The 27,178-nt window shown below is 39.7% G+C and overlaps 1 protein-coding gene across 1 annotated transcript in view; it reads left to right on the top strand.

Moving 5' to 3' along the window:
* The first annotated feature begins 21,838 nt into the window (after positions 1 to 21,838).
* RXFP2 (relaxin/insulin like family peptide receptor 2) overlaps positions 21,839 to 27,178 on the top strand; it is a 183,440-nt gene continuing 178,100 nt past the window's right edge. Inside the window, 1 exon segment of the mRNA XM_018554056.1 lies at positions 21,839 to 21,962. Within this exon segment, the coding sequence (XP_018409558.1) occupies positions 21,839 to 21,962 (124 nt within the window).

Genomic DNA, 27,178 nt, shown 5'->3' with positions numbered 1-27,178 from the left:
AGAGTTAAAGTAAAAAGTAAATAAAGAGCCCACACTTAAAGGAAACAATCCTTTAATTCAAATAAATGAAACAAAAGTTTTTGACAACCCCGTTAATAAAAAAATAAAAATCCCCAAAATAAAATTATGCCTGTGGTCCGGTGCAAGCAAAATAGTACTTGCAGCATTTTGACTACAGGCATAATGTGCCTTGCGATCCCGTGCGGCCATTTACATTGTGGCCAGAGGGCGTGGCTACGGTGCCATTCACTTCAATGGCCCTCCACACCCCCTGCTGCCCCACAAAAAAGTAGGCCGGCCGCAATGCGAGTCAGTGCGTTCTGACCAGAGTCGGGCCGAAACGCACTGCATCTGGTGTGAAGGAGGCCTTAGTGATTTTAATATGGAAAAGTTTAATAGAAAAAATCAAACATCAAAAAAGTGAAAGTTCATATTCCATCTTCCCATTAAAAACCTTTGACAATGTTGTCCACAACCATTCACAATCCCACACACAGACAGCCCCGCACACTTCCCAAATAATGGAAAATCACTGTTGCTGGATCTATCACTGACTCTGTGGAGGTCATGGAGAGTATAGAGGGTGAGGGCCCTATCACACCATCAAGAGTGCATTCAGCCTCTGGAACGCACTGGAAGGCAACCTGGCCGGCTCACTTTGTTTTGGGGCGGGAGGGGCATGCTTGCAGCATTTTTGGCAGATCGCATTGTATCGGAACGCAGGCACAGCGGGCTGCGGGGCCATTGAGTTCAATGCACCGCCAGTGTGTTCTAGAGCCTGAACGCACTGGAACGTATTCTTGATGGTATGACTGGGCCCTTAATAATACACAAATACACAAATAAGATACATTTATGTTAATAGTTGAGGTACTTGAATGTATTTTTAAGGTTTATTATATGGGCGGAGCACAAGGGGGCCCCATAATCTTATATTGCCCGGGGGCCCCATGTGTTGTCAGTCCACCCCTGCACTTGGTCCACTTTACAGCACTTTACATTTTGCACATTCACGTCCGTCCCTGCCCTCAAGGAGCATACAGTCTAAAGTCCCTATCTCACATGCACACATACAGGGCCAATTTTCACAAAAGCCAATTAACCTTCCAGGATAACTTAGGAGTGTAAGAGGAACCTGGAGGAATTCCACACAAGCAGAGGAAGAGCATGCAAACTCCTTGCAGATAGTGTCCTGAATTTGAACCAGGAACCCCCAGTGCTGCAAGTTAGAAGGGCTAACCACTATTTTTATTATTCAGCATTTATATAGCGCCAACAGTTTGCGCACCGCTTTACAATATAAGGAAACCTTACAATCGCAATACAATTCAGGACAAGATGGTAAGGAGGGTTGATTAGTTGTGTTAACAATCTCAAGGGAAAAGTTGGGGGAAGGTGCACGGGGTGGAGGAAATATCAAGAGCTCAGTTTTTGAAAGGTTAAGTTTTAAGAAGTGTTGTGACATCCAGACCGATATGTCAGTAAGTAAATTAGTGACACGGAAGGACACTGAGGGAGTGAGTTGTGGAGTAGAAAGATATATTTGAGTGTCACCAGCATGGAGATGGTATTGGAAGCCATGTGAGGTTATTAACTGACCAAGGGAGGAGGTGTAGATAGAGAAGAGAAGGGGTTCAAGGACAGAGCCTTGGGGGACCCCTACAGAGAGAGGAAGAGGAGGGGAGGGGTTAGAGTTGTAGGTGACGCAACTTTCCACAGGGTGAAGTCTTGCAGAAGCCTAGTTTTTCGCCACAGTCGTTCAAGAGCGCGGCTATGCCTTTTTAGATGTCTGGTTTCTTTTGTTTGCCACGGTTGTAGTGGTCGTGGTCTAAGTCTGCGTGTAGTGAGGGGAGCCACAGTGTCTAGAGAGGATGATAGTGAGCTGTTGTCGACAGAAATAGCCAGGTCAGGGCAAGACAGGGGTGAGATTTTGTCATAGAGGTAGTCAGTAGCAGAGTAGAGAAGAGAAGGGTCGAGGTGGCAAAGGTTTCTCCGGGTGACAGTGTGCCGTGTAGGTGGATTCAGGGTTGGGGATAGGGTGAGGGTGAAACTGACAAAGTTGTGGTCTGAGAGCTGGAAAAGGGGTGTTGGAGAGGTTGCAAGGAGTGCATATGTAAGAGAAAACAAGATCTAGTATGTTACCATCAGAGTGAGTAGGAGTGTCTGACCATTGTGTTAGATCAAAAGAAAAGGTTAGGTTAATAAATTGAGCAGAGGCTGGGGTGTTTAATGTTAGTAGCAATGTTAAAGTCACCAATAATGATAGTGGGTATTTCTGAGGAGAGAAAGTAGGGTAGCCAGGCAGAGAAGTCATCCAGAAAGCGAGATACCGGTCCAGGTGGCCAGTATATAACAGCAATCCACAGCGAAATACAGTGGGTTTCAAAAGAGGAGAGGGATAGAGAGCAGGGGCTGACTGGCAACTTTTAGCCCAGGGGCAAGTACAACCCAGAGGCCCATGGTGCAGCAACTTGGCCCCCCTGCCGCTCTGCCTCTTCCCTGCCTTCTCCCCGCCCCTGTCTACCACTTTTGCCATCCAAGTAACGGTAGTGTGAATGGTCGGGTGATGTGAGGACTCCTAGTAGGTCCATGAAAGGGACGACTGGCTGGGGGATGGTGCTCTCCTCCCAATGGGCTCCCTACATGGTTCTGGCCTTACTCCGCTTCATGTCCGCTACTTAGGCACTCTCACCCACTGTAGACCGCCGCTGGCTGTCCATGCTTTTGGGCTGTGAGCTGTGGAAAGATAGTGGGAGGGGCCAGACAGTGTCCATGTCAGTGTTCTATAATTTTTCTCGACCCTATACATTTTCTCAACTGTGTCACTTCCAGTGGGGCCGAGTCATCGGAATCAGCTGTTTTCATGACCCTCTTTCTTCATGACATGCGCACCTGGAAGAGACGCGGTAGAGAAATTTATCGGTTGAGGAAAATTAAAGTACACTGGTAGTGGAGGGATGCCTTGTCAGTGCTGTGTGCGTGTACAACTGCTGCGACCCTGGTAGTTCTGCCACCAACTCCAAGCTGTAGAGGGACTACAAATCCCAGCACATTATACAGCAATGTAGAATAATACCACCAGCTATAGAGGACAATAAATCTAAGAAATACATTGTACAGCATTGCAGAATGGCTTTGGCTATAGAGAACTACAATTCCAAGCAATACATTACACAACAATGCAGAATACCATCAGCTATAGCGGACTATAAATCCCAGCAATAATGACTACCAAACAGCTATAGAGAACTGCAATACCATTATACAGCAATTCAGAACAGCATCAGCTATAGAGGACTACAAATCCCAGCAATACATTATACAGCAATGAAGAATGCCAACAGCTATAGAGAACTACAATTCCCAGCAATACCATTATACAGCAATGCAGAATGACATCAGCTATAGAGGACTACAAATCCCAGAAATACAGAATAATATGAAGCTAAATACTCTGTTGCTCTAGGTTCGCCGCCCGATGTCTCCAGGGTCTCAGGAGGGTCGTGCGGGCTTTCACCAAGGGTCCAGAGAGTTTCACGGGTGTGTGTGGGTGCAGCAGAGGCGGGTCCCTAATTAGGCTCTCAGGTGGCCAATGCGGACTGTTACGTGGACAGTGCGGGCTCTCTGCTGTTCAGTGCGGGATCTGTGGTGGCCAGTGGGGGCTCCCTAATAATTAGTGATGGCTCTATGGTAGCTCCCAGGTGGGTAGTGGGGGCTCCACTGTGGTCAGTGGAGGCTCCACTGTGGTCAGTGGAGGCTCCCTGGTGGCTAGTGGGGGGGCTCAGTGGTGGCCAGTGGAGGCTGCCTGGTGCGGCTCTGTACTCGGCGGCCGCTCACTCCCCCATGGGAGGCCCTCTACAGTGCCTGATTAGAGGGTCACGTCTGCCTGATCCAGCTATCCTGGCCCTTTAATCCACGCTTACAGAGCCGCAAGTGGCAGAGAGGCGGCGGATGGAGGGAGCCACTGCACCGCCGGCCGGAGGCTTCATTTATCGGGGGCCGGTGAAGAGCCCCCTGACGGCCGTTTTTAAAAGCAGCTACGGCTGATCCTTCGGCTAGCTTTGTGAATAGCCCCCATAGTATAAAATCATTGTCCGTGGTGGTTATGGAGGGGTTATTTCAGTATACAATAAGTTTTGCATATTGTAAACTTTGCTGTTTTATTATGGAATAAACCATGTGCTTTATTTTTCATATGTAACACAGGACAAAATGCAAGAACAGACATCTAATACAATTTTTTTGCAAGAGGAAAAAAAAGCCACAACAAAATAACACACATCTGTAGTATTAGAATATATCAGACAAAGTGCTGATAGATGGTATGTGAGTCCAACTTTTTCCAGGCTACAAAAGATGAAGTTCCAGTTCAATGCTGATAGTACATTATTACCATGACAGCCTAAAATGTAGGCACGCTCATTACCACTAGCAGATGTATAATCTCCTTTGTTGGAATGAGCATAATGTGAAATCAGCGAGTTTGACTTAAATATGTCGTGTTAAGGCTAGCACACAAAAGTCAGCCTTGCTGTCATTTACAGAACAGCGTAATGAGCATCACTTTGCCAAGCAAAATCTGCCTCAGTAGCTGCGAACTGTGTCATCTGAGCATGCTCTGCAATGTGAGCTGGCTGCACTGGGCTTCTTAGTATCAGAGTAGCTTCTGAGGTATCTAAGGAAGCATAACTACAACTCAATGCCTGTAAACCTTGTGCTCTTAGCTGGAATTCAGACCTTGGTCACTACGATGGCTCTTTTCCTCCAGCTGATTCTCTTCCTACATATTAAAGGTAAGATCTATGCTGTGTCACTCTTCTTTAACTCAAAAGACTGCAGGGCTTACAATCGTAGCTGTGCACCTAAAAGTGCATTATTCACAGAGGTTAAACCAGTATGTTTTGAGGTCAGGTTAGTTATTCCCTATTTAGCTGGAATATCGCTCCAATGCTAATGAGCCTTCACAGTGTTATTAGTCATTCTCATTTAAATGTTACGTACTAATCATTAGATTTGCTTCAGTAAGCATAAATATTGTTAGCACTGGATTGATATGGTTAAAACATATAAGTAATTGAAAATGTTATTGGAAAACGATTAAATGTTGTATCAATTTGCTCTATATATTATAACCAGTATAATATTTTTGGGCTGACGTCAATGTTTGCTTAAAGTTAACTATTGCAAACAGAATGAAAATGACCATATAGAATACTGTGCACAAACTGTGTTCAATGAATGTTGGATCTAGGATTCATTTGATAAGTTGTGTTGTGTTTTTTTTTTTTTGCATGCATGCATGCATGCACAACATATTTTAATAAGCTTTTTTCTCTACGCAGCATGAGGAAAGGAGTAGACAGAAATACTTACATGGAGCTGTGGGTACAATCATTTTTTGCCTGTAAATAACCAGTTTCTAGAGATAAACTATTTTTATGATCCAATTCATGATGCTACATTCACACCATGGGGGTTCTCAGTTTTTGAGATAGCAATAATATCATGCAATGATGCTTAGTCATAAAAATGACAAATAGTATGCAAATTTTATCAGCAACAGCTTGACTATAATTTTACCATGTCATGAAGTTCCATGCAATGTCATGAGTGAATGATATAGATAGATAGATAGATAGATAGATAGATAGATAGATAGATCAATAGATATCGATATATTGTTATATATTATATACATATAAACAGTATGTGCGTTTTATGGATTTTTATAAATGTTGAGATGTCGCTTTGGGATTGATTTTAGCCTTTAATCTTTCTTTTTATGTGCATAATGTTGACAGATTTAGCATAATATTAACTTAATAAGACATTATGATATAGTAATAACTTTGCAGAGTATTTTTTCTACTAGGGTTAACAAAAAAACTTATATTTTTTAGTTAGGGGTTAGTTAGTTAAGATACTATACCACCATATGCAGATCTTTGAATGAGTCACATTTCAGTTCATTTTGAATGATGTACTACTCCTGTAACCTTGGAAAACTGTGTTGCCAGGAAAACGTACTATTATACCTTTTGATGTTGTTTTCTTCTTAAATCCCTTTGAGTTATTTTGAAGATGTATTTGTCAATGTGCTGTGGCTGAATGTTGTAAGCCTTAAGAGATAAAAATCCATAGTCAGAAGGGAAGTGCCAACAAACATATAAATGAACATGGAAGTAGTGTAACATTTTACTCCCGAGCGCTGACCTACTATGCTGGGCACAAAGTGCAGACGACTGTATTATTCAAAGTAATATGTCGCTGTGTGACATTTGTGCCTAGACAGTCGATACGTGTCATGTGGAGACATTGGTCAAACATCCACGGCTGATAATTACACAAAGGGTATTAGCAGAAATAAACTGGAATTATGTATTCTATTCTCCTTTCCAATATGTACAAGGCAAAAGGTCATTATTGTTGGCATACTAACATAGATCAAAGTAAAATGTTAGATTTCCACCTAAACTATCCATAGTCAAGGCTAGTGGTCGGAAAGCTAAAATCACATCTGTGGACCCTCAGCATCCTCGTGGGTCTGATTTCCAAATAGAGGGAATTTGTTTATTCAGTAATTGTGAGAACATTTAAAAAAATTGTGCTACCCGTATATACTGCATTTTCTGAAGTTTCTACCATTGCAGAATTTGGGAAGAAAGCACCATGTTCATAGGATGCAGATATATATATATATATATATATATATATCTCTATCTATCTATCTATCTCTCTCTCTATCTATCTATATCTCTATCTATCTATCTATCTATCTATCTATCTATATATATATGTGGATATATATACTGCATAATCAAAACTAATTGTAACAAAAAATAATTGTTTCTTTTTTTTATCAAGGGAACCCTTACCCTACTGGGGTGTCAGGGGGCTGAGATAGGGTTCATTGTCAAGTCCGTAAAGTGGAATTCTATTCAGTGTGAAGCAAATATCCTATGTGTCCCTTTCTTCAAAATAGCATTCCCATGTTTTGTTTTGTTTTTTGCTAAGAATTATTTATGAAAAATGGTCACTGTTTGTTTTTTTAATATGAGCATCAGATTACCAGAATTTAACATTTAAATAAATATTCAGCAGGCGTGTGGAGATTCATAATCAGACACTTCTAGAAGTGTCCAATAATCTGATTGCATGTTCTGCAATTATACTGTATCATAGAGGGAAATCGGTGATGGTGAGAGGGCTTTTGGAGACGTGAGGGTGAAAAATATAATGAAACAGTATGTTTTTTTATTTTCAAGAAGGACATGCCAAAGCAAATTATGGGCACAGGTTTCTAACCAAATTGCATAGCAAAACTTACTACAGGATTTTTTGTTTTGTTTTAAGTGTTCTTTTAGCAGCTTTGTTGTTACATATGGAAAAGTTCTTTGAACTTAGCTGAACCCGATATATGTAATGTTGTGTTTGTATTTGCACTGTAGATGAGTGCAGTCTATTAAATTATGTGATCATCCATTTCAGGCTAAGTATAGGCTGGTTGCTGTATCCATTAATAAAATAAGTCAAAAGGAAGTGTGCTGAGTAAAATAAATAACTCTCTGCAAGGTTTTGAAGTAGTTTGGGGGTTGTTGTTTTTTTTTTTTATAAAAGATCAATGTCACCCTAGATGCTAATAAATAATTTGATAATAACTAAACACATACAAAGCAAGTTCAACAAAGCTATTCACAGACATGTTCACCCCTTCAGTAATTAATCAAAGTCTGGTTATTAATAGTGAATTGATTTGATAGTAAATTCTGGTCTAATTACCTTTGCTGTATTAGTATAAAAGCAATAATTAAATTTGCCACAAACACATTCATTCATTAACATTCACCTCTCTTAACCAAATTCTAATATTGAATGCATAATTTATATGTATAATTAATATATATTAATCCATAATGTAGACTGAATTCCTATGAGGGCATGCACAGCTGTTTTGCCCTAATTGCACATTTGTCATAAATCAACTTCATAATCGGCTTCTACAACATTCAGTGAATAGTTGAATACATTAATACTGGATTTACTCAGTCCATAAAATAAATCTCTTAGTTGACAAGATATCTTAATATGTATAAACTTTGGTAAGCACTTTGGTCTTATCCTGTTTGGCTATTATTCTGTATATAAGATCCTTGATTTGTAAAAGTTTATAGTAACACTACTCACCATAGAAAAGTCAGCTATCACCACTTCTGCCAAGATCTTAATACTTTTCCGCATACGTGTGTAAATGTCATTAAGAGCCGGTTTAGCTTAGCCAAGCTCTATTTTTGGTGTATTGTCATTTCATACATTTCATTTCAAATTTACAGTAAGAACAAGATGAGTATGCTGCTGTAAGTTTTAGGATCTTGATACTGGAATCTGAAAATATGGAAATATTATTTTGACAGTTAGCCAACCTTATATTTTCTGCAAAATGTTCTACTGTCTATTTATAAGGCTAAATTAATTGGATATGACATGGAGGGACAAAGCTGTGACACCAACAAACAAAGTGTCTTGATCCATTTTGATTGATGTGCTAACAAGGAGTAGTAGTATGCCAATCTCCTGTTAGTAGGAAGCTGTTTACTCTCCCCTGACAGCTGTCTGTGCTTGGTATTTTGATAAGCCCTGAGAGTGTTGAGAATGACAAGGTTCTTGCAACCTGTCTTTTCAGGTGCCATGATAGTAGCTGGAGTAGAAACCCAGCACTTTCAATTATTTTCCCAGTCCTTACCCAGGAGACTGGGTGTCTCCCTCCCTTGTTGTCCAGAAGAGTCCAATTATGTGCCTTTCCTCATCCTAACCAGTGGCAGGTAGATGGTAATTCTGTGCTGTCTTCTGCCACATCAGGTTAATAGGTAGGGGAGGGGTGCAGTGGATTCATGTATTACCCCAACATGTCCTCCTGTTCCAGCAGTAAATACTATAGCTTAGTCTCCTTATGCTGTGGGTAGGTTGACCTTATCACCCTATCATGCTGTGCAGGAGTTTTACTTATATGCTGTACCTCCTCTCATCCGGCCAATAAGGTATTCATTTTTCACTACTTTTCCCTCTACCAGCTGAGGAATGGGGAGACTACAGGAAATGGTTCATTTTTAATTATTATTATAATTATCATCATAGGTATTTATACAGTATAGTGCAGCCAATGTACGCAGTGCTTTACATGGTTGCTCAATTATTATTATTATTGTTATTATACAGCATTTATATAGCGGCAAACGTTTGCACAGCGCTTTACAATAGAAGGAAGACATTACAATCACAATACAAATCAAGACAAGATCCCATCAGTTCCTGCCCTGAAGGAGCTTACAATCTAATGTCCCTATCTCACATGCATACATACAAGGGACAATTTTGACAGGAGCCAATTAACCTTCCAGTGTGTCTTTGGAGTGTGGGAGGAAACCAGAGTACCTGGAGGAAACCCACGCAAGCACAGGAAGAACATGCAAACTCCTTGACAGTGTCCTGACTGGGATTTGAACCGGGGACCCTTAGTGCTGCAAGGCAGGGGATGTTTTAAAATAAATATTATGCACTAAGCCTGTATATTGTGTGTTACCTAAAGCACTTTTACTAAAGTATCATGGAGCATAGCTATTACATAAGCTACAAAATACAAGGTAAAGGCCAACTCCTTGCATTTTTAAAGGCGTTCTAGCCACTGTTCTCTTTCTGCAATACTCTCCTCTTTTCTAAGGCTGTCTCAGTAATCCCATTCCACCACTAGATGCCATCATTCTTTCAGGTTGAATGTTGTTGGCCAGCATCATTCAACTTGGAAGACTGAGGACATATTGTGAGTGCAGGGCTTAATGGATCTTCCCCATTAGGAGCAGTGTAGTGTAATGTTGCAGAGAGCGAATGGCCTGAAGACTTCAGACAAAGGTAAGTTTAAAAAAGAAAAGCAAAAATTACACAAAGGTGACTCGAGGAAGGTGGGCTGTGCCCAGAGTTGGACTTTAAAGACAATGCTATTAGTTGTGATATATGTCTTTGCAGTACAGCTTATTCAAGTATGTTTACTATAGGATACTTTACTATAAACATGGACAATTTGCAAAACTGGTCTGCAAAAAAGGAAAACTGCCTGAATATTATTATTACTAATGTTGCTGCCCATGTATAGAATGTATTATAGACCTATCACCTCCAGCAAAAGCACATCAAACACAAGATGCAGGTGATAGGACATCCCATGGCCCATGTATTTGTCTTTAGTAGATGATGAAAGATTATCAACCTTATTAATCCTTAGTATGAAGTATGATCTGTTCAGTCAGGATCATTTATCATACGAATAAATTGTTTTATGATGCCCATAGCCATTAATCAGATCAAACTTGCAAGGAAATATGACAGATGGACAAAGAAAGGGAAATCTGATTCACATAGACTTGTTTATTAAAACAGCTGCCAGCATAGGAAGTGGGAGCTACTATTGCTGACTTGGAGGTTCACACTCGATGTCTGTCATTATTATCCTTCCTTTCTTCTAACATAACGGGTTTGATTTAGTAAAGAAGTAGACACTGTTCATGTAACAAAGACAATGTTAATTAAAGTGACACTAAGCTCAGGAGTTAAACCTTACAAATGCATTTAATTACCATAACCATTACCAAAAATGTATCTTATTTGTGTATCACTCGGCTGTAGATAATCAAATCATCTCTGAATTGGTGCTGACACTGGAGAAGGGTGCTTTTATTCCCCTTGGTCCCTGTGTGTGTTGTAAAGTAGCCACCGTACCAAGCTTGTTTTGCACTTTGTCCCTGCAGATTATTATCAGTTATCATTGTCACATCTATCTGTGTACACTACAGAATATCTCCCTCCTAGGGCTGAAGAGGAGAGGGGGAGGTTTAGTCCTAAAACACTTCCTGTCCTGGGGACAATGCTGCTCCTCCACATTACAACCCAGGCAGTTAGTGTCACCTTAGGATAATTCATGCATTTCTGGCAGAATCACTGAGTAAACATAAAACAAAGAATGACTGAAAAAAGAAAAGTCAGCTACCACATCTAAACACTGGTCAACTGCAGTATATGACATTTTTATTTTTTGGTTTGGAAATGCTTTAACTTTTTTTGGAGCTATGTTCATTTTAAATCATCCAATCACATGCAAGCAAAAATCATGCTTATTTCTTTGCACATTATTGGATATACAAAGTCATCACAGCTCTACCTTATTCACTACGCGAATAGAACATTTCTTTCTTAGTAAATCAACCCTGTGAACCCTTGACCCAAAAAAAAATGTGCATCTCAGCTGTACTGAGACCTGATATGCACAGGCTTTAGACCCCATTCACACTGAGCGATTTGTAGTGCGATTTCAGCTCCAAAATCCGCCCCTGTTCACACCTGAGTGTTTTGTCGCACATTTTGTTGCACAAAGTTTCCCATTGAAGTCTATGGGACCAAAAAAACATGTCATCTGTCCAAAAGTAGCTCATGCACTTTTTCCAGTGACAGGTGTGAACAGAGGCCATAGAAATGAATAGGATTCCTTGTCTTGCGTTCTGTTGCACTTACCTTTTGAGCAACAAAACGCCTAGGTGTGAACGGGGACTAAGCATCAGAAATGCCTGATCCCAATTTATATCCTGACAGGACAGGTTACATTTAAGACAAATCATAAACGAGGTCACCATCTATGTGCATAGTATGCTTCGTACATCCTCCAGCAGCAAAATGTATCTAAATCCAAACAAAGCAAAATCAAAACTATTCAGCTTACCAGTCCTCAGATGTGATGGCACCATTTGTTTCCTTTTTTCAAGCCCTTTTTCCTGTATTTGCATTTGGTGGTCATGCCAGTAACACACTTTTTATCCTAGGGTGACAATCTTCACCCACTGAACTGTATCTATAGAGAAGCAGGACATAAAGTATGTTAGAACTACAGAACACCTTCCAGTCTCCCCATTTGTCACATAGCAGGGGGGGGATTTTTTGTAGTTCACAGAGAACACTGGGAACAATGCTAATTGATATTAGTCAGCAGAGCCAGATCACACAGGAGGTTATGAGCTCCCTAGATCTCTGAAAGCATCAACTGGTATATTTTTGCACTTATCAAGACATGGAACAAAACTCGTTCAATGGTATATTTAACAGAACAAAAAGGTGCAAATAAGAGAAATTCATTGTCAGGGTTAACATAAAAATGTGAAGTTCTTGTACATGGCAAGAGACAACAGAATAATGGAATTCACTCTTGTTCATTCTAGATGGAAAAATATTCCTAAAAAGGATTTCAGGTGTTCCTGTTGGTCCCTTATTAGTGATCCCCATTGTTTTTCTTTTTTATTATTATTATTATTTTTCAAGAATATATTTTTATTTAATTTAATTTACAAAAACTCAAAAACAATTTCCACATTTATTACATAATATTTAAAAAAAACATCTACATCAATCAACAATATTATTATCTTGTTTTTATTATTTTTTGCTCACTAAGAAATCTGGAATTATCATAATGTTATACAGAGGCACACCATACTCTGAACTGTTTGTTCTAAACTAACAACTATCCAGCCCTCCCCCCATGCCAAGGTCCTAGGTGTCATCCTGGACTTGGACCTCACCTTTCTTCCCCACATCCAATCCCTATCCAGGTCCTGCTGCCTTCACCTTCATAACATCTCCAATACGCCCCTTCCTCACCAATGTAATACAAAATTACTCATCCATTCACTTCTTATACCTCATCTTGACTATTGCAACTCCCTCCTCATTGGCCTACCTCTACACAGGCTACCCCCCATTCAGTCTATCATGAATGCAGCTGCTAGCCCTAGCTCATCCAGCTAACCAACCGCTCAGTGTCTCCAACCCCCCTCTGTCAATCCCTGCACTGGCTTCCAATAGCCCAAATGATACAATTCAAAATATTAACAACCAATTACAAAGCCAACCACAACTCTGCCCCTGGCTATATCTCAAACCTGGTCTCAAAGTATTACCCTAACCGTCCCCTCCGTTCTTCAATAGACCTTCTGCTTTCCAGCTGCCTCATCAACTCCTCCCATGCTGCCTCCAGGACTTCGTTAGAGTCTCTCCAATCCTATGGAACTCTCTACCCCAACCTGTCCGACAATCTCCCACTCTGATTGCCTTTAGGTGATCCCTTAAGACTCATATCTTCAAGGAAGCCTATCCAACCTCAACCTAACCACTGAACTGTCGCTTTCTCAAACAATTCATCCCCACACGGCTACCTCCTCATGTATCACTTGCCCCTCCCTTTTAGATTGTAAGCCCTCCTGGGCAGGGCCCTCTTTACCATCTTGTCTTGAATTGTATTGTAATGTCTTCCTTATATTGTAAAGCGCTGAGCAAACTGTTGGCGCTATATAAATACTGTATAATAATAATCATAATAACTATATCATTAAAATAAAGCTTAGAAAAGTTAGAATGTATATGTTTGGTGATACAGTATACTAGTACAAGTACTTTTGTCCCCTCTGGAACAGAACCGACAGGATTTATGAAACTTTGGACCTGACAGACCTGTGGATTTTTTTTTCTGCCTTCCTAACGAGGTAATTGTTGCAGTCCTACATGACGTACAACCTGCCATCACTTATGTGACTTTGAAGTGAATTCTGTATCAACAAAATACATTATCCTTCTGCGTAATCAATCTGCTGTTCCCAGACATCCATTCACAGTAACTGATGTAAGCTCTGAAATGCACAGTTTAGCTTCTGAAATAAGCCAGATAATAGGGCAGAAGAAATATGAGTCATGTTTGAAACATCACCATTACTTCAAGAAACCAAGTCAAATTAAAATTTTCTTTGTCATGTACATATAGATGCAAGTGATCTATCTGGATGTCTAGTTAAGAAGATAAAAAATGAAACAAATTAACAGGGTCTTACGTTGTCTGCTGCTTTCAACATAATATAAAAATAAATGAAAGCAGCAGTAAAATTGATATCCCTGAAGGAAATATATTTCTACACCTGCCAGCATGGTGCTGGCATGTAGGTGGAGCTGGGAACTTGTGTGTAGAATTCTCTAATAATATCGGTTTTGGCTTCAACCTTCTATAGCTCTCTTTTGCATGTAGGAAACCCTTACTAGACAGAATGTAGTATGACCATTTGAAATGTAAAAGTGACCCTAACTATTAACAAAAACGTAGCTTATTTGTGTATCACTCGGCTGTTGATCCTCAAATCATGAATTGGTGCTGACACTGTCCTTCCTTCTGGAGGGGGGCTAGTTTTGTTCGCCATGGTCCCTGTGTGTGTTGTAAAGTAGCCACCGCTCCAAGCTCACTCCCATGATAGACTACAATCTCACATTTAGTTTACTAATTTGTAATAAGATTGTAGTCCATCACGGGAGTGAGTTGGAGCGGTGGCTACTTTACTACACACAGAGTGTCCATGGGGAACAAAAGTAGCCACCCTCCAGAAGGAAGGACAGTGTCAGCACCAGTTCAAAGATGATTTGAGGATCTACAGCTGAGTGATACACAAATTAGCTACATCTTAGTTAATATATGAGGTACTAGAATGCTTTTTTAAGATTTAACTCCTGAGTTTAGTGTCACTTTAAACATTGGTTTCTAAGAAAGGGCACAGAGCGATACAGAGTTAAAAACATTGTTAAAATCTGAAAATCACAGCAAAATTTTTAAAAAAATGTATAGCAATAACGTGTACATAAACACACAATTGAACCCCAACTTTAAAAAAATTTATTATCAGACTTACGTGCAGATGTGTATCTCACCTAAAGCATGCAAAGCAACAAAGAAAGGGTTAATGGCAGCTGGTGCACATTATTAACAAAAAAGAAAACCCAAAAATTCTTCACAATTTCACCCTCTAAACACCAAACTCATTAAAATGTAACAACGTTGTCTCCAAGAACCCAGCGTGTTTCCATCAGCATCAGCTAGTCCAATAGTAGCAGGAAAATGTGTGTGTATATATATAACAAAACCTGGAAACTACATAATACTCTGTACTAGATCAGCTACATCATGTGATCTACTATGTGCCGCCACAAAGTAATCTTACGGTAAATAACCAACTAAAACTGACAACCGAGTAAGGATATCCAGAAGTATACTCCAGCTCCTGGGATTTGTACATCCCTGTTTTAATGTTTCATTTGTTATATATATATATATATATACATATATATATATATTTATTTATTAGGGATGCACCGATACCATTTTTTCCAAAACAATTACTGATACTTGTCCACGTACTCACAGATACCAATTACTGATACATTTTTGTTTAGTGCCATGTGAGAGTTTCTCTAAAACAATACAGGCTAATGATTTCAGGACAGTGGTGGCGCTGCAACCTCTGCAACCCTGGTAGTTCTCGTGAAAATGCCAAGTATCGCCACTGGCATCTGAACATCCCTAGTTTGCTAGAAGGAACACATTCCTCTCACACCCACCTAATATTTGTGTATAATAGATGCAGTATCTGCCAGAGACACAACCCGTCTCTAGTTCATAAAAAGCACCTAGGGGAAACTCTATCCTTTGTGAAAAAAAGGGGATGTTTCACTCCTGGAGATAACAAACTCTAATGATTACCCTTGCGACCGGTTTATCTACCATATGCATAGCCATCAATTAGCAGAGACAAAAGCATACGGGAACGGGCAACCCCAAGAAAGGGTAGTCCAAGGGTTAACTAAAGGATGGGACAACCGGTATATTGTAGTGTCATTGATTTAATTTTTTGACAGTAAGTTTTTGGCTGTATATACACATGATTATTTATTAAGAATAAAGGATTTTCTATTCTTCAATATACCGGTTGTCCCATCCTTTAGTTAACCCTTGGACTACCCTTTCTTGGGGTTGCCCGTTCCCGTATGCTTTTGAACTCTGTCCTTTATTTCTACTGCTTATTCTGAAAGCATAACACACATAATCCCACAATGCTCAGCTCCAGATCTCTGCCATATCGTCTCTCCACCCCTGGGTGTCTGCTCTATACAAATGTATCTTCCCCAACTAAAAAACTCCAAATGATACACCGCACTGTGATATCCTCCACTCAATTTCTCTAGCCATCAGAATTTTGCACTTTTTGACAGCAGCATAGGTGCAGATTTAAAAAAACCCCACCTATTTACCTCATTTAAAAGTATGGCTAGCCAAAGCTTTCTGTTTTAGTTTTTGATAGCATAAAACACCTGTTTAGTTTGGTCTGCTATTTAGTGCTCTGCTCTAGTTGTACACTAATTGGATTGTTAACTAATTTAATAGATGTACCATGTAAACCACAAGTGTTTAAAATGCATATTTACCCGTAACTTTTTTGGGGGATAGAAGGGAAAGGAATAGAACCCCTGTTGAGAGATTTTGCATCACTTACTGTCATGTATTAATGGTTTCACCATACAGATTATAAGAACATCTGAAACAAAGACAGATAGTTGCTGTTGGATGGCTATTTGAAAATAGCCAGTGGAATAGTTGTCACTTGGATGGCTATTTCTTTATAAGCCCCAGAGTTTACCTCAACAGGGGTTCAAATTTTTCCCCACTACATCCCACTCACAAAAAAAAAAAAAGTTGTGGATGAACCTCCCACCAAAACAGTCACACTATGCACTTGGCACTTGGATGAATGAAGTGTTGGAACAATCCATATAGGATTTACACATCCACTCATCTTTCTTCTTGGCATGGTTTTCATTGCCGTCTATGGGGTCTATTCACTAAGCTGCCGTAGGCAGCCGAGTGAATGACCGACCTGAAGTGAAGTGAGCCGAACACTGTTCAGCTGAAATCAGCCATACATCGGCTTGCTTCACATGGCTTTGGGTCGGCCGAACATGCTCAGCATGTTCGGCCGACCCGAAGTGCAGAAGGAGTTCGACTCAGTCAATGGGAAACATTTTTATTTTATTTTTTTCTATTCTGACATCGCTCCGTGTCAGAATAAAGAAAAAAGAGAAACAGCAGTGTTTATCTCCTTGGCGGCCGGGAGCAGGAGACTCCGGGGCGCCAGGGAGAGTTAGCTGTTTGGAGATCAGTGTCCCTGGTTAGCAGGTAACAAGGGACGCTGCTCTCTCTGCAAGCGGCCGGAGCCAGCCGTAAGATCACGGCTGGCTCTGCCCAGCTGTCAGAAGCAGCCGCTCGGCCAGCTTTGGCTTTCAGCACGGCCGAGCCGATGCATATGCGTTCGGCTCGACTGAGCCGCTCGGCCACGTTCGGGAGCTGTACGGGCTATTGTGAATAGCCCGTACAGCACCCCTTCGGTTCTACTGAACCGAAGGGGTCCTGGGGCCGAAGCTAGCCGAAGGATCGGCCGAAGCTGCGGTTAGATCCTTCGGCAGCTTTGTGAATAGACCCCTATGTTTCACGTTGATGCCCCACACTCCTTAATAGCAGACACAAATATATGTAGGAAAAAAGAAAATAGCACTGCGCTTCAAACTCAAAAATTATATTCCTAAAATGTGAAAAAAATTGTATAAAATGTAAAATTGTCACAAAGGGATACACAATTTTGTGTCATACACAACACCTGTTTTGCCAAATGCCTGTGCTGATGATAGTGAAAAAAACAAAAAACAAACGTGCTGGTACATCTCATACAATGTGTACATATAGAAAATCCTGTGTTGAATCTCACAAGTGATGTATAACTCCCACCTAATCTGCATAACCATGTGTGAACTCCTTAATAGCAGACAAAAATATATGTAAGATTGCTCCGGTGAATGGATAAATGCACACAAAATACTTTCACTTTTCAAAGACCACAATTGGGGGGATCTTTTACACTAGGAAGGGACACATGATAAGGAGAAAGAGGGTATGTTTTTTTACATTCCCTTGTATATCCCATCCAGGCTATAGTTATGAATTTGTGGGAATGTAATCCCTTGCACTAGCACTTCTGTTACATCAATCATGATTCATAGTTGTTTCCGCAATCCTGGAGTTCAGAAGGACCCAATTACTGCTGCTTATGTCTTGGTCAGACCCATACAAGTCATCTAAATTCTTGAAGTAAATCTAAAGCCACTATCTTTCTATAGAGTATGGGACATTAAGTGACCCCGTCAGTTTTTTTTTTTTTTGTCTGTGTTGATTTCCCTTCACCTTCTGTCCTGGAGACAGAGAAAAAGTTTAAATAAAATCTCTCCTAATTTAGAGTAGCTCCTATTATGTTATTAATATTATTATAAAGGATTTATATAGCGCCAACAGTTTGCACAGCGCTTTACAATATAAGGAAGACATTATAATTAAAATACAATTCAAGACAAGATGGTAATGAGTGCCCTGCCCGTGAGTGCTTACAATCCAAGAGGGAGGGGCAAGTGATACATGAGGAGCTGTAAGGGGATTAATTATTTGAGAAAGAGTTCAGTGATAGGCTTCTCTAAAGAGATCGCCGAAAGGCAGTCAAAGTGGGAGAAAGACGGACAGTTGTCTCTAAATCAAGTGTCCCCATCTGAAGATTTCCCCTAATCTTCTGATTCTTGTGACAGCTGTACAATGTTCCCATCATATTCTGTCCCGATTACAATGGTTACAATGATAAAAAGACAGGGTGGATTTCCCCATATTTAATATCTATTTAACAATATTTAATGATAGAAAATTCTTGGCAGTAAAAACTCTTGTGTGCCCTTACTAGACAAAACACTGCACAAAAGGCAAATTGTAGAAATGTATTTTGAGAAAGGAAACATAGATCTTGTCGTATGCAAATTCATCCGCACCCTGAAGCTCACCTCCCTCCACATTTGTTTTTCACTCTTTGTCAACATGCCTTGAAGTGTATCTATAGCTGCAGAATGTGCAGTTTTGTGATGCCTTGATTTCATGACGAACAACTAAATCTTAAATAGGGGTTGGATTTATTTACAAATAGGGATATACATCAAATCTAATATAATAACAATAGGGAGGGGGAATTTGAATGGGGAGGGATAGGAACTGGGTTCTCTTTCATTCGGCTAGCACCATCATTCTCTCATTCAGACATGCCAGGGCCTTTTTCTCTCTCCTTGGTACACTCCCATGAAGTAGGTTTCAGCGAATCACCTTCTTGATTGTAGAATCCAGAAAGATTTGCCCTCGAGGTCATGAAAAGTTTCCACTGTTCTATCAACATGCTCATGTTGATGGAGGAATCTGCTCGTAGTGTTGATGGAGGAATATGCTCTATTTTTCTCATTCAGACTGGCGATTGAACGAAAAAAATAAAGCTGTGTATGCAGGGCCAGATTTACTCTCCCTGCTGCCCCAAGGCCAGGTTCTTCAATGCCCGTTAGTTAGTTTTAATTTAGTTTTAATTTTTTTATTGTTTCTTTTTTTTTACTTTTTTATCAAGCATTTTTTATTTTTATTTATTTTTTATTTTTTGAAATTTGTATTTATCTTATCATCTTTTACTTTTTTATTTTTTATAATTTTTTATCTTATTTTTTATAATTTTTATAATTATTTTCTTATTTATTTTTTAATCACCTTTTAATTTTTTTAATTTATTATTTCTTATTTTTTACTTTTTTAATGTTTTTTATAATCAATTTTTTTTCACTTAACTTTATTGCTACCTCACAGGAGCTAACAAACCCCTGGGTGATAGCATTTGGAGGTGACAGGTTCTCTTTACTGAACCTGTCACCTCCAATACAGGAGTTATGTGCTGGAACTCCTGTGACAAGTGAGAGGAGTTCCTTCTCCTCTCACTGTTTACATGGTTAGTTTTAACCCTGCCGCTCTCCAACTTGAAAACATCGGCGGCCAGCGAGGAGAGATACTCGGCGGTGGAGGGAGGACGGACCAGCTGCAGTCTTATTACAAGCGATCTTGGCAACATCGCCGAGATCACTTGTAAACAAGTGGCTTCCTCACACTACATTTAGTCCTGCTTTCCTAAAGCAGGGCTAAATGTAGAAAACATCTTACTGCCCGGCACCCCGAACTGCATATTTAGGGCGTCGGGAGATTCCACACCGCTGCTGCCCCTCTGCTCCCTCCCTATTATTTTCTTTACTTTCTTAAATATTTATCTATCTTATTATTTTTTTACTTATTAACCTGCAGGCTGCATAAAATCGATCTAGGCGACATCACTGAGATCACTTGTACAAAACAAGCAGTAGCTTCCCCGTTCTACATTTAGCCCTGCTTACCCAAAGCAGGGCTAAATGTAGAAAAAAAACTACCCACCTGGGTGTCGGACGATAGGAATTCCACACCCCTGCTGCCCCTCTACTCCCTGCTGCCCCGAGGCTGGGCCTTGGCGGCCTTGTGGGAAATCCGGCTGTTTTCATGGACTACCAATATACATTTTAATGTAACATTTAGACAGAGCCACTTAGCTCTCCAACTCAACTTCCATTTTTTCATTGCATGTTTCCCCAGTTGGGTGTTAGTTCAGGGCTATGGGAAAACACCCCCTTGTTTTATTTATTAAGTTTAGAGGTGATTATCAGGTCTGTGAAGGATACTTATAATAAATAAAATAATCTACATGAGTAGCTGCAAATATATTTCAGGAAAGCTCTTGCTCTCCTCTATATCTCAGATGTAAAAGGAGAGAAGCCAGCTCACACAATTAAGCTTTGTAGTATCAAATCTCAATGTCTATGGTTCCACAGAGTGCTATTTACACTCAGACAACAGAATAGGCAGCACAGCAAGGACTATCTGTGGTACAGAAATGGATGGAAAGTTAGCGATTGAAGAACTGGCTGTATAAGGAAATGGAAAAAATGCAAATTAAAATATACATTTCAACCTACCTCTTGTAAAGCTTTTTGAATTTAATTTTACAATACGCTTGAAGTACTTCAGTGTTTGTGCTGTGAACTTTGAGGATTAATAGCTATACAGTGCCTGTAGCAATCAATGTTCTGGGAAAGGAGGGGGTGCTTTAAAACTCATTCACTGTAAGATGATTTCATATCAGCATGCAGAGTGGCATATTGATGTGATTTTTAGTAAAAGGGGGTAAAGGTCTGTTTTAATGCGTATATGAAAAAAAGGTATTTCATCATTTTAATCGGTAAAGTTTAAGTGATACGTAAAGTTTAAATAAAGTAAGAAGATAAGTAATAGCCATTTGTGTTTAGAATGTATGCCTGGACAAAAAAAACTAAATCATATTTAGTACATCTCTGCAATTCATGCCTTTCTCTATGTTTTAGCTCTAAAAAATGCTCTTGCACAGAAAAATACCTGTTGATCTTAACAGAAATCCAGTGAGCCCCAAACTCCCTGTGCACTTTGCCTCTACTGCACTGAAATCCTAAGCAGTGTTTTCAACCTTGCCCAGTTCATCTCTTTGGACTACTGGACACCTCCCCCATATATCAATACAAGATAACTCAGACAGAGCTGACAACACTGCTTCAGTGCAGCAGAGGCTTTGTGTTGTCAGATCAAGCAGGTTAGGAGCACATTGGATTTCTGGCAGATTCTTCAGTACTAGGAGCATTTTTAAAGAAACAAAACCCAAGGAAATGTGCGTTAATGAACAACTGTCACTTGGAATAAATGTGAGGGGAAATCTAAAAATGTGTGTTGTCACTAGAACAGGAAAGGAACATGAACAACATGAATAGGTTAAATGATGCATAGTACAACTAGATATTATGTACTATGGGTCATTTAACCAATTCATATTAGCAGGGGAGAATTGTAAATCTATTGCTGCAGTGTACTCTATATGTAGTACATATACAGTACACACTCCCAATGCACTGCAGGCAATAGATTTACAATGATCCCCTGCTTCTTCACACTCCCACCCAGCACAAGCCCCGTTTAACTTACTGCTCGATGATGGCTGTCCGATCCCTGGTGCCTCATGAGGTGCCTGACGATGTGCCTCACGCATCCTCTCGTAGTCAGCACAGGGCGAGAGAGCAGCAGCGTGTCAGTGCTGATCCGGTGGGCGGCGCACCAGGTGAGGTCCTAATTTAGCTGGCCGGTAGACTGCCCAGAGGACCCCAACACGCGCAGTACCTCTGGGTAGCCTGAAGCTACCAAAAAAACAGTGCAAGCATCGGCGCTATGTATCGGGGCATTTTCACAAGTACTTGTGAAAATGCCATGTATCGGTCCCAATAACGATGCTAGTATCGGTATCAGGACATCCCTAAAATATATCATTTAACCTCCCTGGCGGTATGATTATGTCAGGAATTTTGTACCAAAAGCGGTACAATTTTTTGCATGGAAATTTGGTGTTATGTATTGTAGGCCTGCAATTCTTAGTAAATCTTAGGAATAACTCACGTAAATCTGTCCAAACAAGAGTCCAGTAGACATCCCAGGTATGATAAAGTTTGAAACACAAAATTAAAAAATTATATTATAATACATTATTCCCAGAATTCCCATTTACTGGACCATTTTTTAAATTATTTTATTATAATTTTTTACAATTATTTATTATATTTTAATTTATTAAAGTTGTGAAAAAGTGTCAGGCAGGGCACTGGACAAAGCTCTAGGGACAAAATTGAAGTGAAATAGTTTGATACATAAGTGTAATCATAGGAGATTACATTGTATTGTGTACACACTTCCAATGCACTGCAGGCAATAGATTTACAATGATCCCCTGTAAATACATTTTCACTTTTCACTTTTGAATTTCCCGCCGGCTGTGACACCCGAAAACGAAGCTAAAAGTTAGATGCCGGCATCTGACTTTTAGTTTCATTTTCGGGCCGCGTACAGCAGAGGACGCCGCGGGCTCGCAGGGACAAGGTAATTGTCACTTTTCTCTGCAGCCCCGAGTCTGGCTCGGGGTTACCGCTCCTGGTATGGAAAATTCACCCCGAGCCAGACTCGGGATTACCGCCAGGGAGGTTAAAGTGTTTTGTTATAAACAGAAAAGTATTTTTATGAGTACTCGTGAAAATGCCCTGTATTGGCACCGATAATGGTATAGATGCCGATACTGGTAATGGAAGGTGAGGTTCTGTCTCTCTCGTTTGGGGGGCAGCATTTTTGCCGCCCCCCTGAAAAGTGACGCCCAAGGCAAATGCCTTATTTGCCAGCGGTAGATATGCCCCTGGTGGCATGGCAAAGTAAAATTGTATCTGGTCTATACTTTTTCCCCGCTCTAGCCATAATTAGGTTAAAAAAAAAAATGTTGTAGTTACTATATGCACTGCATTCCAATATTTACCTGGCGTTTACCAAAATGTATCTATGTATTACATGTATATACTGTATATAGCACCAACAATTTACCCAGTGCTTTACATACTACACATTCAAATCTGTCCCTCCCCTTGGACAATATAGCGTGTATCTGTGATTATAATGTCTTCCTTATATTGTAAAGCGCTGCTGTTGGCGCTATATAAATCCTGTATAATAATAATAATAATAATAATATTATCTGAGTACACCACAGAAGTAAATTAGGAAATAAAAAAAGCAAACTGTTGGAAGATATTGGAAAATTAGGCACATGTATTTTAGAAACACATGATAAAAGAAAGATCTTCTCAGTTTTCTCATCTTTTAACATCATAAAAATTAACTTGAAAAATTATGTGAAGAGTTGGCATTTATTTTGACATTTCTGTAAAATGTAGGCCATTCGTTTCATGAACCAAAAAAAGTATTACTACAATTAGGCTTTATATTGGCTCAGTGATTTTTTTTATGTGTGTATAAGTGTGTATAAATTACAATAGAAAAGAAAAAGTGGCATTCACACTGACTACCCGTCTTATTGCCTGTTGTTTAATGTAATGATTATACAATTTCCGAAATGCTAACCTGCTAAGTATTATTTTTAGTGTAAAAGGTTATATGGGCCACTTGTTGCTAGTGCATTGCAGTAACACACCAGTAAATAAATGCATTTAACCATGTAGTGCAGCAATGTAAACCTTCTGTGTCTCGTGGAGCTCTGCGTTAAAGAAATATGCATGTTTGGATTCATATGTGTGATGGAATATTGGCAGCCCACTGAAAATGAACAGACTGCCTTAAGGAAACGCATGTTAATTTGTAAGTATTGCATGTTAAACACATGTGCATTACCACAAAACACTGTTAGGAGCAGGTTTTAACGCCTGCAGCTGGAAATTAAGCGTACAAGTACATACTTTTCTGGTCATCTTCGTTATTATACGAGGAGAGCACTTAGCTCTTAGGCATACCCCTTTCTGGACATTATTTTTTTTACAATGCTAGAAGAGTTTAATTATTTTTTTTCTTTGAGCAGTACGTAATTCATCCAAACCCGTCAGCCTGGAAACATGATGGACAACGTAAAAGGATTAATCTGTCATTGGATAACTTAAAACTATTTCACCACCACATTTTGTTCCTGGAGCTTCAGGTCCCAACATAATAATTAATGCTTTTCCTTCTTTAAACTGCCATGTCAGTCTTTTTAATTGCAGTAGTTGTCACCTCTTTGTACTCATCTAACATGTATTTGCTGAAAGAATGGGGTTGGTTTACTAAAGGCTGTTCAGTTTGTATAGGAATTTTCCCTTATCTTAATGAATGAAGAGAAGCTCTACTGACTTCCATCTGCCAATCATGTGCAAGTAAAAATATTGTTATTTTATTGTCATTGCTCGTGATTTGGCATTCTTTACAAAATTATTTTTCACCACTGAGGTACAGAGCTACTCTAGGGCACGTCCGCCATAGAGTGCGCCGCGCATGCGCCCCTTTTCACCACATTTAATAAGCTAAGAGAAAATTCCATTGTAAGGTGAACAGCCTATTTGCCTTTAGTAAATCAACTCCAATGAGCCTTCTTACACATTTCTGTCTCAGTATATCTTTGAGGAAGGATAACTTCCAATCCATTATTTTTTTTACACTGCGGCTATAACTGTGATTTGCACATATTTAATCCCTGTGCCACTCATTTGTCATTGCATAAGTTAAAACTTTCTCAGTAAACTCATTTTGTTCCTGGAGCTTCAGGTCCCAATATAATTATGATGTTCCCTCTTTTAACTATCATGCCAGTGTTTTAAATTGCATTGGGTTACACCTTTGTACATTCATCTAATGTATTTTCTGAATGTCAGAACCTTGGAGACTCTGTCACGTATTTCTGCCTCCATATATTTTTGAGAAAGGATAATTCTTATCCATTATTTTTTTACAGTGTAGTTACAACTGTAATTTGCACATGTTTATTCTTTGTGCCACTCACAAACTGTTCAAAACCCACTTTAGAAATAGATCTACGCTTAGATAATTGTATCTTTTTGTCATACAATTGGTTTGATTTAATAAGGGTGTTGAGAGTATTCAGTTAATAAATTGTGTATTCACTTCAATTAGCCAAACATATGGAAAGTGAATAACTGTTTACTTATTTTATCTGCACATGGTTGGGTATTTAAAGTGAACAGGAATTTGCTTTTCACATGGCTGAATACCAGAAGTGAATATTAATTCAATTTATTGGACTCTTTAGTTTATAAGCCTATCGTTACAAAACATGCCTCTTCCTTTAATGTTAGTTCCATTTTGTACTAAGAACCAGTTTCCTATGTTTTCTACCCATTAGTTTGCAAGATCCCAACATTATATCATGTACCCAAAGCCCACAAAGATTTACAGGGCTATTCACGAATGGGTGAAGAGTTCGGAGAAGGCAGGAGAAGTGATCAATCTAGATCAACATAGCTGAACTGGAAAGTGAGCTGAATTGGAGAATGTTTCCAAATCAGCTATTTTGTCCTTGATTGTTCACTTCTCCTGCCTTCTCCAAACCCTTCACCCTTTAGTGAATAGGCCAAAGGGAAGACCCATCGTTAGCAGGATTTAATACATTGCCACTTGGAAGAATACATTGACTTTCTATTCAGCCATAGGTGACCAAGACCAACACCGTTTTAAAGGATAGCAAAGATATCATAATTATCAATATTATCAATTATAAGATATCAAATAAAGATTTTACAGACAATAAGAGCCAATAGTTTAGTCCAATCAAATTACCCCTACAGGTGGAATCTTGGAGTCCTGCAGGGGTGTGTGGATGCATGTGGGTGGAAGTGACAACGTTGTCAGTTTTAATTTGGTGTCCTGAGATGTGGTGCAATATACATAAGTGAAATTATTGTGTTCATAAATGATTTTCATTTTCTCAAAAGTACGGTCTGTAGCCGGTTTATTATTATATGCACGGGCATTCTCCTTTTTTTTCATGCAACCAACACTGAACTGCATATACAACTTTTTTGTACAGGGACAGCATTATGCCTCTCTCTCTCTTGAACCCATAAGAAACTCCAGAGTATGGGTATAAGAAACTTTTTAAAGAAGCTGAGAAAAGGAATTGAAATGGGAAATAGGGACATGATTTTAAAACCTGGTAAGGAGAAGAAGGATAGGGAAGATAACACAATATAATTTTCTTTTGTCACCAATTATAATATGCAGTAGAAATTCATTTTTATAGAAAATTCTCAAAAAACATTGGCTGATTCTGCAGAGGGATAAGGTACTGGGACCCTTTATAACTAATAAGCTATATACACTATATTGCCAAAGGTATTGGGACACCCCTCCAAATCATTGGATTCAGGCGTTACGTGAAATTTCCTTGCTACTAAATATTCCACGGTCACCTGTTACTGGTATTATAACAAAGTGGAAGCAACTGGGAACAACAGCATCTCATCCACGAAGTGGTAGGCCACGTAAAATGACAGAACGGGGTCAGTGCACGTTGAAGCACACAGTGCACAGAAGTCACCAACTGTCTGCAGAGCCAATAGCTACAGACCTCCAAACTTTGTGTGGCCTTCAGATTGGCACAACAACAGTGTATAGAGAGCTTCATAGAATGGGTTTCCATGGCTGAGCAGCTGCATCCAAGCCTTATATCACCAAGTGCAATGCAAAGCGTCGGATGCAGTGTTGTAAAGCATGCTGCCACTGGACGCTAGAGAAGTGGAGACGTGTTCTCTGGAGTGAAGAATCACACTTCTCTGTCTGGCAATCCGATGGACGTGTCTGGGTTTGAGGAGAACAGTACTTGCCTGACTGCATAGTGCCAAGTGTAAAGTTTGGTGGAGGAGGAATTATCGTTGGGGGTTGTTTTTCAGGGGTTGGGCTTGGCCCCTTAGATCCAGTGAAGGGAACTCTTAAGGTATCAGCATACCAAGACATTTTTGA

Source organism: Nanorana parkeri, unplaced genomic scaffold, assembly GCF_000935625.1.
Source record: "Nanorana parkeri isolate BGI_ZX_2015 unplaced genomic scaffold, ASM93562v1 scaffold8, whole genome shotgun sequence".
NCBI lineage: Eukaryota > Metazoa > Chordata > Amphibia > Anura > Dicroglossidae > Nanorana > Nanorana parkeri.
This window is presented reverse-complemented; position numbering and strand designations above follow the sequence as displayed.